Source organism: Cygnus atratus, chromosome 6, assembly GCF_013377495.2.
Source record: "Cygnus atratus isolate AKBS03 ecotype Queensland, Australia chromosome 6, CAtr_DNAZoo_HiC_assembly, whole genome shotgun sequence".
In the NCBI taxonomy this organism is placed as follows: domain Eukaryota; kingdom Metazoa; phylum Chordata; class Aves; order Anseriformes; family Anatidae; genus Cygnus; species Cygnus atratus.
Genome location: NC_066367.1, coordinates 19,823,983 through 19,838,089, shown reverse-complemented (window position 1 = coordinate 19,838,089; position 14,107 = coordinate 19,823,983). Strand labels below are relative to the sequence as shown.

The 14,107-nt window shown below is 35.4% G+C and overlaps 1 protein-coding gene across 1 annotated transcript in view; it reads left to right on the top strand.

Annotated features, from left to right (window-relative positions):
• Positions 1–14,107, top strand: part of UBR3 (ubiquitin protein ligase E3 component n-recognin 3) — a 105,471-nt gene that overhangs the window by 48,913 nt on the left and 42,451 nt on the right. The window contains 5 exon segments of the mRNA XM_050711635.1: positions 570–1,030; positions 3,927–4,015; positions 9,893–10,042; positions 10,512–10,645; positions 12,820–12,930. Of these exon segments, the coding sequence (XP_050567592.1) occupies positions 570–1,030; positions 3,927–4,015; positions 9,893–10,042; positions 10,512–10,645; positions 12,820–12,930 (945 nt within the window).

The window sequence follows — 14,107 nt, the reverse complement described above, 5'->3', positions numbered from 1 at the left end:
GCAAACAAGGGTAGCATAGAACAGAAACATCTGAGTGGGCTCTGTCATTAGTGTAACTGCGCTCGTGGGTGCTAGATAGCAAGCTCTGCTTGCAAATATGGGTGTGTGATTTCTGGGTCTGACCTAATAAATCCACATAAGGTGGACAGTGCTCCATGGGGATGTGCAGGGCTCATCTGTGTGAGATTGTTATGTTGTGCAGCAGTGCTCAGTAGACTTAGGATAAAGAAATGGCTGAAGGATACTCTTTCAGGCATATCTATAATTTTAGTAAGAAACTACTCCTTGGAGAACAGAATTCTAAGTTTAACAAGAGTAAAGCCAGTTGTTGTTTTGTTATAGACGTTTTTTGTACTTGGCTTTTTATGTAGCTGCATATTTTAGATTTGTATAAAAGTATGACATGTGGGGTTAATATTGTGATATACAAAATTTCAGTATGCTTTGGAAGAGAGAAAACCTTAAAATGTTTCATACATTTCATCCTAATTTAAAATATTTTCTGTAGTTTTATAAATGTATGTTGTTTATAATTGTATTTTGAAAGTTAAAATTTATTTTTTTCCAAGAATTCGGGGACAGCTCAAGTGTTCAGTTTGGTTGCAGAACGTAGAAAAAAATTTCAAGAAATCATCAATCGGAACACCAGTGAGGCAAATCAAGTGGTTCGGCCAAAAGCATCAATGAAATGGTCAGCACCTGGTGCAACTCCACAGCTAACCACAGCCATTCTGGAAGTCAAAGAAAGTATACTGTCCTTGCTGATTAAGTTGCATCACAAACTGTCAGGAAAACAGAACTCTTACTATCCTCCGTGGTTGGATGATGTGGATGTTTTAATCCACCCAGAAATTCCAAGATACTCTCATGGTGATGGAATGACAGCAGTAGAAAGAATTTTATTGAAAGCTGCTGTACAGAGCAGATTGAATAAACGTATAATTGAAGAGATATGCAGAAAGGTGACACCTCCTGTACCACCAAAAAAGATTAGTTCTGCAGAGAAGAAAACTTTGGATAAAGAAGAAAGGTAACATTAATAAGAAAATAATGGGGTGGTAGAAGAGAAGTGTGTGTTCTGCATCTATTGATTGATCTGGTGCTCAGTAGTGCTAGATTTATGTACGGGAGAAGCATAGGAATCAATCAACTAACTTTCCATATAGAAAAGTCTAAAGTTATTTCTTTCCCTCTAGAAAAGTTGTGATATTTGAAAGTAACTATTGTGTGCACTTACAGTTTGTTAAATTCTAGGGCTAACGTAATGGTGAAAATGAATGTTTCCAGTTCTTTGTGTCTGAGTGACTATTTTTCTCCCCTCAAATCCATAAAAGAGCTGGGGACCTGTGGAATTTATTAATGGACAATGTGATAATTGAAGTGACTAATCTCATTGCTTATATAACATAATAATACATATAATTATATCATATATAATGTCATTGCTTATTATAGTCAGGCTGTAATTTTCACTTTCTTTTTGTTTATTTTTCTTCTTTCCAAGTCCAGTTTTGTATTAATGAAAATCAAGCATACTGACCATTCAGTGATCACCCTTTTTAGATACTTTGACATATAATGACAAATTTGGCATCACTCAGGCAAGGGGTTGTCACTATAGAAACCAAAATACAGAACTAGAAAAGAGCCTGAGCTGCTTGCAGTATTTTTCAATTGCAGTGTCATATCCCCGTGGGCCATCATGGAAAATTACAGAGCTGTTCTGAATCTGTCAGAGTTTGTTTATGTCTTCTTATTAAAGGCCTTTATTTATAGTCACTCTGCTTTCAGCTGAGACGTATATTGAGAAATTCCCAGGGAGAAATAAATAAAAACAGGTTTAATGAACGCCCTGATATGATCCTCAAAAATAATGAATCCTAAGTTTGTTGTAAATAGAAGTTATTTTGAGAAACGGTGGCAGTAAAACGTGACACAAAGGGACAGAGGTACTCAGATTTTTAAGGTGCCTTTAAGAAAACAAGTTTGAAGCTTTGACATATAAACAGGGCACTTCAGGGTAACAAGTTGCGTTAAGTTAGTTGCTTTGAGCCTGTGCAAGTCTATTTCTGTGCCAGAACTGTGGTGATTAGGCAGTACTGGGGACTAAAGAGGACTCAGATGCCAAGTGATTGTTCTTGAATTCCTTGTCAGTAACTCTAGTTGTCTCTAACTGGGTGAAAAAAAAAAAAAATTGTTGTTAATGCTGATGAACAGGATTTGTAGCTCTGATAGAGCTTCCCTAGCTGCACTGGGGCAGTGCTATGTGAAGTCCCTATCCATGGGACACATAGGTTTTCACAAGCTCCATGTGGTGAGCAGCTGTAGCATGAGTTTGATTTTTCCCCACTTGAATTTTCCCATTTCCTCTGTCTGTAACCTCTTGTCAAAGTGTTACTTTAGGAAGTACTTCCTGGTACTTTAGGAAGAGGCAACTTGGGTAAATATGCATACTGTAGTGGGTAGATAGTGACACGTGTAAAAATATATCAAAACCAGACACTGATGAGCACAGGAATAAGGAGATCATGCAGAACTAAATGTAAATGGTACATCCCACAGGGTATTTTAAAAACAAGGTGAAATGTTTTTATAGAAACAATAGGATACGTAAATAAAACCTTGAAGGATTGGTTTAGGATATGAAGATGAAAACATGAAGAGAACAGAAATATAGTTTAATGGTCTTCTTATCTGAGACAGCAAGTGTTAAAAGCCATGCCCTACTCAGGAAAAACAAATGAAAAGGGGAAAAATGATGGGATATTACTATGTATTGTTAATTTGTTACACTGCAAAGGAATAAAAGCAAATAGTACAAGTAAAAACTTATATGGTACCATACAGATTCAGTGGAGATGGAACTGGGAGCTGGACATCCCTTTGCAGGTTTGGATCAAGATCTTTGTGTTATTGGCTTTAGAGTGAATAGATGGTGAGTTGTACCATTGTGGAGAGAAGAGTAATTTTTCAGATGGCAGTGGGATGAAAAATAGGGGGCATACTTAAGTATTGTCTGATAAAAACTCACTGTTTTTGCTGAACTAACAAAAGATGTTGCTGTTCTGTAGTTAATGTTTGGAGCAATAGGGGAGTTATAGAATAGCTTGTCATATTGCCTTGGATAGGTCAGTAATACAGTTTAAGGACAGATGAGAATGTGTCTTAACTAATGCCTTCCATTTGTAAATCTAGAGCTGTGTTAAACAATGAGGAAAAATTCAGTGAAGTCAGCTTGGCTCCAGAAAGATAAGGGCTTTCAAACTGAAGGCTATCTCAAACTTAAATCAAGGTATAAAAACTACTGGTTGGCAGTGTCTTGGGTGGAAGTCAGGGAGAGGACACCAGTATGAGGAGCCTTAGATGGAAAAGTTATTCATAATTGTTTCCCTTGGCATCAGGCTTGATGTCAAAAATGAGTGAGGTAGGCTTTATTATTATTATCATCTACCTGTAGAAGTTGGTTAATTTGTTTGTTCGTGAGTACTAGTTTTTGCGCAACGCTTGGCATTTCATTCTGTTATTCTTCCTTTGTGTAGCAGAAAGATAACTTTCAAGAATAAGGTCCTAGGCGGTGCTGGTGTTTTAGTTTGTTTTTCTGTTTTTAATGATACCAAGCCTTAATCCGTTAAGGATCCCTTGGAGGTGTTTTAGGACAGGATTTCATTATTTCCTTTCAGACTTTAGACCTTTTGCTGGTTTGTTTTTATTTCTTGAAGTCTACTTTTAGAATAATAGATTCTTTTTTTATTCTTGAAAACTAATCCCTTATTTAGAGAGAACTAGAATTTTTGAATGAGATTGTTTAATGTGGTAAGTGTAATCAACCTGACAGTACAAATTATTTTCTTCCATTTTACACTTACTTCCCCCACCTTCCTTTTCCACATCCTTCCACTCTCCTCTTTTTTTTTTTTTCCACGCAGGCGACAGAAGGCCAGAGAAAGGCAACAGAAATTGTTGGCTGAATTTGCTTCAAGGCAGAAAAGCTTCATGGAAACTGCCATGGATGTTGGTAAGTTTTTGTGTTGTTGACTACTGCAAATTCTTTTCATGCAAGTATTACTGTTAGAAGTTAAAAGCAAACAAAAAGCCACACAAACTCTACCACTGCACTAAAGAATTATGCAGCTTAGTCATGTTTTCTAGAGCAGATAATACTGAACATGTAATTGCTAAGGAATGAGCTAAATGATCTTGAAAGTACTTAAGAACAGCACATTACCTGAAGGAAATAAAATTATTTTTTTAGTACACAGTAGATGATGTGATTACATTTTGTGTGTTGTGTTCTGAAGTATTTACTTTTTAATGTAAAACTTTCCAAAGTTAGTCTGTCTCTTCAAGATTGCATTTAATTTAAGATTTCACCATAGAGCATCAAATTTTAATATGGCAAAGGTTTTGCATTTTTAGTTAATGTATACAATGAGGCAAGCATAATTTTTAGATGATCTTAGTTGCTCTGAGTGATGATGCTGTAGTCTGTGTCATTTACAGGCTATACAGCAAAATCAGTTGTTTTTCTTGAGGATAAGTTCTTTCATATTTTGCTGTATAGAAACCTGTAATCTTGATTAGCTTACTTGTGTTTAACTGAGGAATGAAAAATACTTTTGTCTGGATTAATTCATTGAAAACTAGCACTTTTGAAAGGTATGAAAAAGCAGGAATCTTTTCTTTTTTCCTTAACTTTCCTCCTCTGTGTAATACGGACATGTTCTATTGGGAAAACATGAGAACACGTAACTGTTTTCTGGACATTGCACTTCAAAAATTTCATAATAGCTTCCTCCTGACTGCATAGACTGTCCAGTTTTTGCTCCGTTACCTTTTACATATGTTCTGTGACAACTGCTTTGCCATTCAAGCTTGCTTGGATGTAATTAAGTGAAAATTACGAATAGTTATGTCAATGAACTGGAACGGAACAGAATCCACTGTTCTGTCTCTAGCTGTTTGACTGCAGGACAAATGTAAAAAGTAGAAAAATAAACCAAGTAACATCATATTAAGAACAGCAGGTAGAGCTCTTGAAATACTTGAGGAGAATGGCTAGTGCGTGAAAGTGGTGGTAAGTAGTCACACAGTGACAACTCCAGAGGCCTTGTAGCCTGCTAGTGTACCTGCTTCTACATTTTTGTTTTGAGTGTTTATCTCAGTGTGAAGCTATTGTTTGTCTATCATAATGTGGAACTTCATGCAAGAGATTTTGGAAATGTTGCTGCCTTTCAGGCTGAACTTGTGAAGAACAAAAATAAATCCCTCTGCTTCAGGTTAATGGTGGCCTTTAACAAATTGCAGTGATATTTGTAATGATATGTGTATCTAAGTTTTATAAACATGAAATATTTTGATTCATTCCAGGCAAGCTACAAAGCTGTTTAGTCAAATATAAGTTAATGAAAAAAAGTAAATTGGTTAATTTATGCATTATAAATATTAAAATATTTTGATTTTTGTTTATAGTTTTGCTGTATCTGAAGTGTCCAATGTGATTTTTTTTGGGCATGCCTTTTGATGAATATGCAGTACCATCTTTTTGTTTCTTTCCTATCACATGCAGTTGCAGCAGGACACCATTTTGTCCTTCAAGCAAGTTCTCCTTAGCTAGTTTTTAAAAAGGAGTGAACAGTTCTAATGCAAGGTGACATACATTTCCTAACTCTCAATCTTCTGAACCCAGATAGAAAAATAAATTAAGTACTGATCTCCTGAGAATATATATGCTGGGTCAGGACAGAGACTATTAGCATACTAATGGTCCCTTTGATGCTAGGGGGCCACTCTGAAGCACAACGTGTACAGCAGTAAGTACGTTGACTACAGTCAGAGGTTGTAAACTATATTTATCATGTTTAGACACCTTTACACAGCCCTTTGGGTTTTGAGGTTTTGCTGACTAGGGGAAAGAAGGGGAGTGAATCATACCCTTAAACTAGGGAGAGTACAAAATAGAAAAGAAAATAAAAGGCAGCAATGCATTCTGTAATAAAATGGAGATTTTAGCAGACTGATCTGTTTTAGATAGGAGGTAGCAAATGCTGGGATTTTGTAAATTTGGGTCTTTTGCTCCTATTAGTACAAATCTAAGCCAAGGACTAAATAATAAACTTCTTTTAAAACCCATGGGAGTAGTGAAATGTTTGGCACTACTCTACGTTTCTGTCTCAGTTTAAATATTTTCATCCTTTAGTGATTTGAACTTTGTTGTTCTTAATGAGGTTCATATTTATCCAGGTTTCTGAATTAATTCACAGGGGCAAAGAAAACTCCCAGAACACTCTGTAAGGCTGTGGGGTTTGCTCTGACAGCAGACAAACCTCAGGAAAGAAACTTGGTGAACTGGTGTCAGTATGTTGTGTTGTTATTGTGTGTTTCCAATTCATTCCTTCACAGGCATTGATGTCATTAGGGCAAGTGTGGGTGAAACCAATTAGATAAAACTCCCCCAAAGATTTAAAACCGTGAGCATCTTTGGTTGTTTTCCAAAGAGTGATTAACATAAAATACACTTGCTGTTTTATATGACTGGTGGCTGGCGGGTAAAGCCAGGCTTTGCCCTATCAACTAGAAGCACATCAGTCCTCCTTGTTCTCTTGTTGCCAGTACCTACTTTCTGAATCTCCAGAGACATGTTGAGATATCTTGTTTTGGGTGACAGCAATTTTCTTACAGAAGAGAACTTCAGGCTCCTGCAAAACCTGCTTGAAAGGTAGAAGGTTAATATGCCCCCAAACCTGTATCTTTAAAAATAGCTGACAGAGGATTCCTTTTGTTCTCAATAATGCAATGTTCTAAGATGTAACTGAAGTGCTATTTTCATGGAAATACCTTCTTAGCCTTCTTAGTGTTGGCATGTAGAGGTAGGTCACGTAGCTAGTGAGCCAGGGTCTGCTGCTTTCACAGGAGCTCCACAGAGACAAAACTTTGGAAGGCAAGATGAGGACTAGAATGGCAAGATTGAGAAGATCACTATATGTGGAGTTTTCTTCATTTTTTTTCCCCACACTGCCACTGATCTATTTTTACCTCAGGAGTTATGCTGTCAGAAGGAAGCTAAAAACTAGTTTAAGCCAGTAATCATGGTTTGTAGTAGTCCATTCAAAAAGAACTGTCTTTTTTTTAGTCTATAATTTCTTGGAGGTTTTAAATCCTTTCCTATTTCTCTTACCTATGCATTTTGTGTAGATTGACTTTTTTTGCCTTCTCTGGAGGAAATCATTTATTAGGAAGTCCTCCTTCGTGCTAGAAATCTAGCTCCTATGAAATTTTACTGTTCACTGAAGTCACCTAGCACTAGATGTAGCTATGAAGGAAGTATCTATTTGGTTAACGAATTCTAAAATTAGCTTGTTTTTCATTTGTCTGCACATAGGAAATAATGTGTCTGATCTGTATACTTCTAAATTGATTGGAAGTACCTTTTAAACACTAACATCTTTCTTTCCTTATGTTTAGAATATGGAATTCATGATGAATGAATGATATTTTATCAGTAGAATGTTAGCTGATCCTAAGGACTTCTGCTGAATTGTTCAAAATGAGATTGCCACACTATTCTCTTCCTACGCTTACTAAAAAAATATTGAATGGTTGCATATTTTGTTTCATTGACATAATTTTAGAAAACTATAAGGACAGGAGCTCTGTGGTCACGTCATGTATTTTTGATATACAGGTATATGAGAGTATGCATTACACAATTATGAGGTGATGTTAAATATGAAAAGCAGCTTTAATGTAACAGGAGGAAGTAAACAATTGCTACAAGGCTTTCTGCTTGCTTGGACTCTTGCAATAAAAAAGTTTGCAGTTGATGCATTTTGCTTTTTTGTTCATTGTTCGTCTGACTGCCACTAGATGGTGATAGATGTGTACAATATTAACAGCTGTAGGTCAAGGAAGATTGTAGTTCATTTTCATATGACCCTCAATAACTGACTGAGAAATCAATACTTACTAAAACAGTGTAATTTTGGTTCTGCCTTGTGAGTGAGAACATTGCATGGATTCTTTTGTAGCAAAGAAAGATGCTGCCTTGAATCCAGCTGGTCTCTCCTCATAGCAGCAGGCCTCCTTTTCTGAGCTTGCTGTGGGCTTACGGAAGAGAGCATTCCTAAAAGCATTTCTGCATAAGGACTCTTGATATGCTTCAGGTTTTTGGGTTCTCTATCCAGCACCTTGGCCTACTTAAGGAGATAAAGGGCACATATGAAGGTCAGGAGGCGGTGTTCTTCTTTTGATAACTCATCTTCTAGGAAAGAACGGAAGCAAAGCACCCTTATATTCTAGAGCAGGAGTTTGAGCGCGTGTGTTCCTGAGCACTTAGGAGAGGATCATTTAGTCCTGTGGTTCTTCCAAAACAAAAAAGAATTCTTAGCTTTATTTCTAGATTTTTTTTTTCAGCAGAGAGCATCTCAAGTGGATTTTGGCACAGCCTGTTCCTGCACAGACTGCAGAAATGATTTTAAATGCTGTACTTTTCTCCTGCTGTGCATGAAATTTCTCTTGAACTTAGCTTAAGAAATCAGTAGTGTGTGAAAACTGTTAAGTAAAGAATTTTCATTTTATCTTCAGATAAAATCTAGCTTCACTTAGCATTGATTGTAACGTAACCTGACTGAACACAGGCCTGTAAAACCTGCTGTAGCTGATCCTGCTTTGAGTGGGGTGGTTGGACTAGATGATCTCTAGAGGTTCCTGCCAACCTCAGTCATTCTGTGATATTGAACCAGATGTAGAAATAACTACAAATTCCTTCTCTTTTGTTTAACATCCTCCACTCCCCCTGCCTCCAAAAAAATACTTTCGCTACTTGTCATGTGAACGAAGTTGCATTAGTTGTAATTGATTCAGTACTTTGATCTTTAGCTTTTAGCACTTCTGTCTGTGTACCTAGGAAATAATAATGTGGACCACTGGGAAAACAGATCTGATATTACATTTTTATAGTTAATCTTAAATTATACATTACATTTTATATAGAATATCAGAAGATTGCTTTGTTAAGGCACCCCAAATTTTTAAAGACTGTACAAGTTTCATGTAAAAAAAAATAAATAATAGTTTGTTTCCTTAAACTACATTTATGTTACAAAATGACTGCATTACATACTGCTTGTTGATAAGACAGATTACTAGTAGTATTTTTTTAAACTCAGTGGAAGGATGTATGTATGATATAGAAGAACCAAGGTGGAGAAGTGTCAAGTTTATATATAAAAAAATACATATATTAGAACAGGTACTTCCAGGTTAATATAAATGTTGAAACATGTACTGTTGATTCTTATACAACTTACGGGGTATAGCCTGAAGGCATCTCGGTCTTGAAGGTGGTTTGTCTAAAAGGAGCTCACTTGACATACTCCCAATTTGGCAGTTAGACCTGATGACCAGATCTGCACGTTAGGGTTGATGCTACTGGTTAATTCATTCATCTTGTCTCATCATCTTTAAAATTATTTTCTATTTCTTCAGACTTAATCTGGCAATAATTAGAAGGAAAATGTTAGTTATCAGCATCTCTGGTTTTAGTAGAGATTCACATTCGTTACCCTTCATCCCTATATATTCTGAGTTTTCAGTACAGTATCTAATGAAATAGAAGTTGCTTCTTATCTTTATTCATGTTTTAAAAAGATGAAGCTTAATACAGAACTCGAACTAAACATTTAATTCCACCAGAAATAGTTTTGAACATGAGAATACATGTACTTCCTTGTATAGATGTCTTTCTGCTTGAAGCAGCAAGGTTAGTTTCAAGTAACCTTCAATATTTTGGTTCTAGATTAACTATAGAGAAATGATTTTGACGTGTTCTTCACTACATCAGTGCGATTGGATTTCTTGCCCTTTGTATAATGTTGGTTTTCTTATCCTTTTTTAGAATCACCAGATGCTGATATTGCCATGGAGATAGCTACATCAGAACAGCATGTTTCTGAGGCAATATATGATTGTGTAATTTGTGGGCAAAGTGGTCCTTCCACTGAAGACAGACCTACAGGGCTAGTTGTACTATTACAAGCATCTTCAGGTATGAATGTGACTTGTTAGATAAGCAGTGTTTATACAGCTTTTATTATGCATGCGTAAATATTGTTGAGTTTCATGGAGCATGGAAAGAGAATGGAAGTCCTCTTTTTTTTTGTGTGGATGGTCTGCCCTGAGGCTCATCTGTAGATCTAAGGATACTGGGAAATTTTAAATGTTTGGGAGAAGAGTGAACAGTTTAATTCCCCGCTGTTGTAGTTTATTTTGTAAAAGTAGCACATATGCAGACCTGCAGGAAAATGGACACTAGAGAAAAAAAAAATAATAAAATAGCTCTGTGTGTATACACAATTCCAGTACAAAAGCACTCTTTTCAGAATTTAGTTTCTTTAGTAATTTTTTTACTGTTTAATATCAACAGAACTTATTGTAGTTACAAACCAGAAATTGTTGCTTGTTTTCTTAACTCTTCAGCATATTGTTTTTCTTTCTTGCTTCTTTTCTGTATACAGTGTTGGGACAATGCCGCAATAGCACTGAGCCAAAGAAACTGCCAACTACTGAGGAGGAGCAGATATACTCTAGGGATACCTGTGCAGCACTGCATGATGTGAGGCTTACAACTTTACAGCGATACTTTAAAGATGTAAGTATTTCATTTGAATAGTACTACCATTTATGAAGTGAGGTGTGTGAAAAGGTATAGGAAATTACAAAGTAAGAGTCCTCCTCCTAGTTTCATTTCTACTTTTAGCAAACAGTTTGTACTGCAGTAGTTACAAAGTGTTTACATTTGATAGCGTCCTTATTTTTAAATAGTGTCTAGCTTTCCCCTAGTTACGTTTTTAGCACAGGCAAATAGTATGTCTACGGAATGTATATTTGTTAAATATCTATGCAGATCTTGTCTAAAAGAGGGTATTTCATAAATCAGTGTAACCACACAATTGAGAGGTGCTTTTGCTGTCTTAGGTATTACTTTCAAAACACCAGCTTTCTTGCAGCCATTCTGTGGACCCAATCTTACTAGGAACTGCTTACTACAAGTAACCAAGAATTACTCTTGGTTAAAAGTATTTCAGTGGCAGAGAGGAAGTAGAAAGAGTAGTTTTGACCTGTAATTGTTTTCTGAACAACCACAGAGAAAGTGAAGATGGGTGAATGGGAATGAGGGGCCAGCAGAAGACTTGATCCTTTTCTGTTATATCCTCAACTCTGTACAAAATGACTGAAGTTCGCATTTACTTTCATTGATATATTATTGTCTGCTTTGCAGTTATGTTAGTTGTTCCAAGCAGAGTTTTGTATTGCTTCATGTAACTAAAAGCAATACGTTACAGCTTTTCATATTTAATTTTGAGAGCCAATTCTTTTTGCTTAACAGGACTCACTCACTGTTAGACCTTTATGGAAATGCTGTCTGATATTTTCCCTGCTACAGTATAAAACAGTTCTGTAAGATGATACGAATCTCTTCCCAGAAATTATTCTTGGGGAGGAGGAAATGTGTCCTATGACCCTAGATTTGTGTTTATAGATTAGTCCCAGGCGACATACTAGCTCTTAGGCAGATTTAACCAAATAATCTCCATTTAGAAGCTTACATATTGGCTTTAAAGAGGAGAAGGAAAAAAAAGAATTTTTACTCATATATGGTTGCTAGCTTTCTCAGTCTGTGATCCACAGATAGTTGAAACTGGCCAAGTTTTTCTTTTTGGCATTGATGGCGTTAGACATTGTTTCTATGAAGCTGTCCTCGGTTAACCTAGGATTTCTTTTTTTAATATGGATATTTGCCTAAAAATAAAGTAGCACTCTTTATTTATCGGGTATTTGTATAACATCTCAGTTTCTCATGCTGAGGAAGTGTCAAGTCTGTGTGTGTAGGTAATGTATACCCATGTTTGTTTAATGTTCCCCATTGTTAATGAACGTTACTTCCTACTGAATAGATTAAAAGTACTGAAGTAATACTGTAGCTTTATTTTTACATTTGCATCCTGCAAATGAAAGACATTCCAAGCAAACTGCTAACTCAAATGCCTGATCTCACCGAAGTGTATTTTTCCATTTCTGTATGGTAACACTACCAACAGACTAGTCTAAAATACACTAGAATGCGATGAGCAAATGCATCCTGCTTTTAAGACTTTCAGTCCTGATTCAACCATTAGTTGAATTAGCTATTTCTGATTTCAAGTTTCCAGGTCAATACTGTGCTAAAAAAAAAAAAAAAATCTGTTTGAAAGAATTAATCCTTAAATTTCTTTTGGCATAAAAATGGAAACATCTGTTCATGTCTTGAGTGGCTTGTTCAGCTGAGCTAAGCAACAAGAAGTCCTTTTGTTTATCTACTGTGTCCTTCCCAGTAAGAGTCCTTCCTCTAGCAGCAGATTTCAGGAGGCATGAGAATAATTTCACTCAGATGTGAAAAATCTTAAGTTGTGAAACACAAGCAGTTAATTGTTAATTCTTGATCATGGGTGTGTGTGTGTGTGGAATATCAAAAAGTAATGTGCTATATACAGTCTGGACAAAACAGGCCAATTTTTTTCCATAACGGTTACTTTTGCATGTTCTTAACTGAAATATGACATTTCCTGCCAGTCAGGGAATATTTTTTTCCCACTGAAGGAATAATCACTTAAATAGATCACTTTTCATCTGGATAAGTTATTTCCATAATATATGTCATTTAGATAGAATGCAAATAAAAAAATTTCTAATCTTAAAATGAGTTTTGGTAAATACCTTGTAACCCTTATATATATAGTTCTTTGTTTTTCTTACTTGTTCTGTTTTTTTGATTGTTTTTTTTAGAGTTCCTGCCTTCAAGCAGTGTCAATAGGCTGGGAAGGAGGTGTTTATGTACAAACCTGTGGTCACACTTTGCACATAGATTGTCATAAATCTTACATGGAATCTTTACGGGTAAGTAAAACAAAGATCATCATTTTACTTGGATTTTAACTGTTCTCAATAGAATCCATTGGATTTACATTGTCCAATTCAGGGAAAAAAAGATTGGATACTTAAGTTTTGCATCAGTGGATAAGATATTTTTATGATGTTTCTGAAATGTAGATGTTAGATCTTACTACACTGTGACGTTATTAGCGGAAGCGTTTCATTTTCAGTTATTCTGATATATCAGGAAAAAAAACTAAATTAATACTATTATTTAAAAAATCATTGATTTTCTTTTTTTTTCCTGTCATACATATTCAGGTAAAGAATTTCTTAGTTTTTTTATTTCTATTTCATAGACTCCTATTTTGATGTTTAATTTGCATTAGAAGTTACTGAAGAACGTATTTTACAAACATAAGTTTGGTTAATTTCAAACATGAATTTTCATATTAGGAAAGTTAGATTTTTATTTCTAGTTAGGTAAGATATGTTACTTATATACAAACAGTTTAAATAAATGAGTTGAAATGGCTTCACTCTTGTGAATGATGCCTTTTGCAACCCCCCCCCCCCTTTTTTCTTCTCCTTAGAAAATATTATTAGGAAATTACTTCTATGTATATGGTTTTAAAACAGTTTATTAGTTAAGCCTCAGAAGTTGTAGGCTGGAACAGACATTCATGTTTTTGCATGGTCTGAGAAAATTGATTTGTGTTTCCATTGATGTTGCTGGCCTCCTGCACCCCCTCAACCTTTTTGCAGCCCCATTACAGATCTCCTCAGTGACTCTCTAGAATGTTACCATAAGCTCCACAGTGGTAGGAAGTGATCAGATTAAGCAATTGTTGTTTTCTATGGTATTTAGTCTTTATTTTATTACACTAAATGATAACTTTTTGTTTGATAAGAAATTGCTTTATCACTGAAGTTTAATTCATGTGGTAATTCTTTAGTTTTATTTTTTTCATATGTTTGTGTTCCTGAGAAAAATTATTAACAATGTTCTGTAGTTGTAGTATTAGCATTATTCATACTGTGAAACTTACCCTTTGAGGAACTGGTAGCTGGGCCACCTTTATTGGATTCAATGATGAATTGTTCTTTTCTATTTAAATGTAAAGATCCTTTTAGGGTTAATTATGACATCAAAATAAGTAAAATCTGGGCTTTCACTGTAGAATCTTAATTTACGGAATAT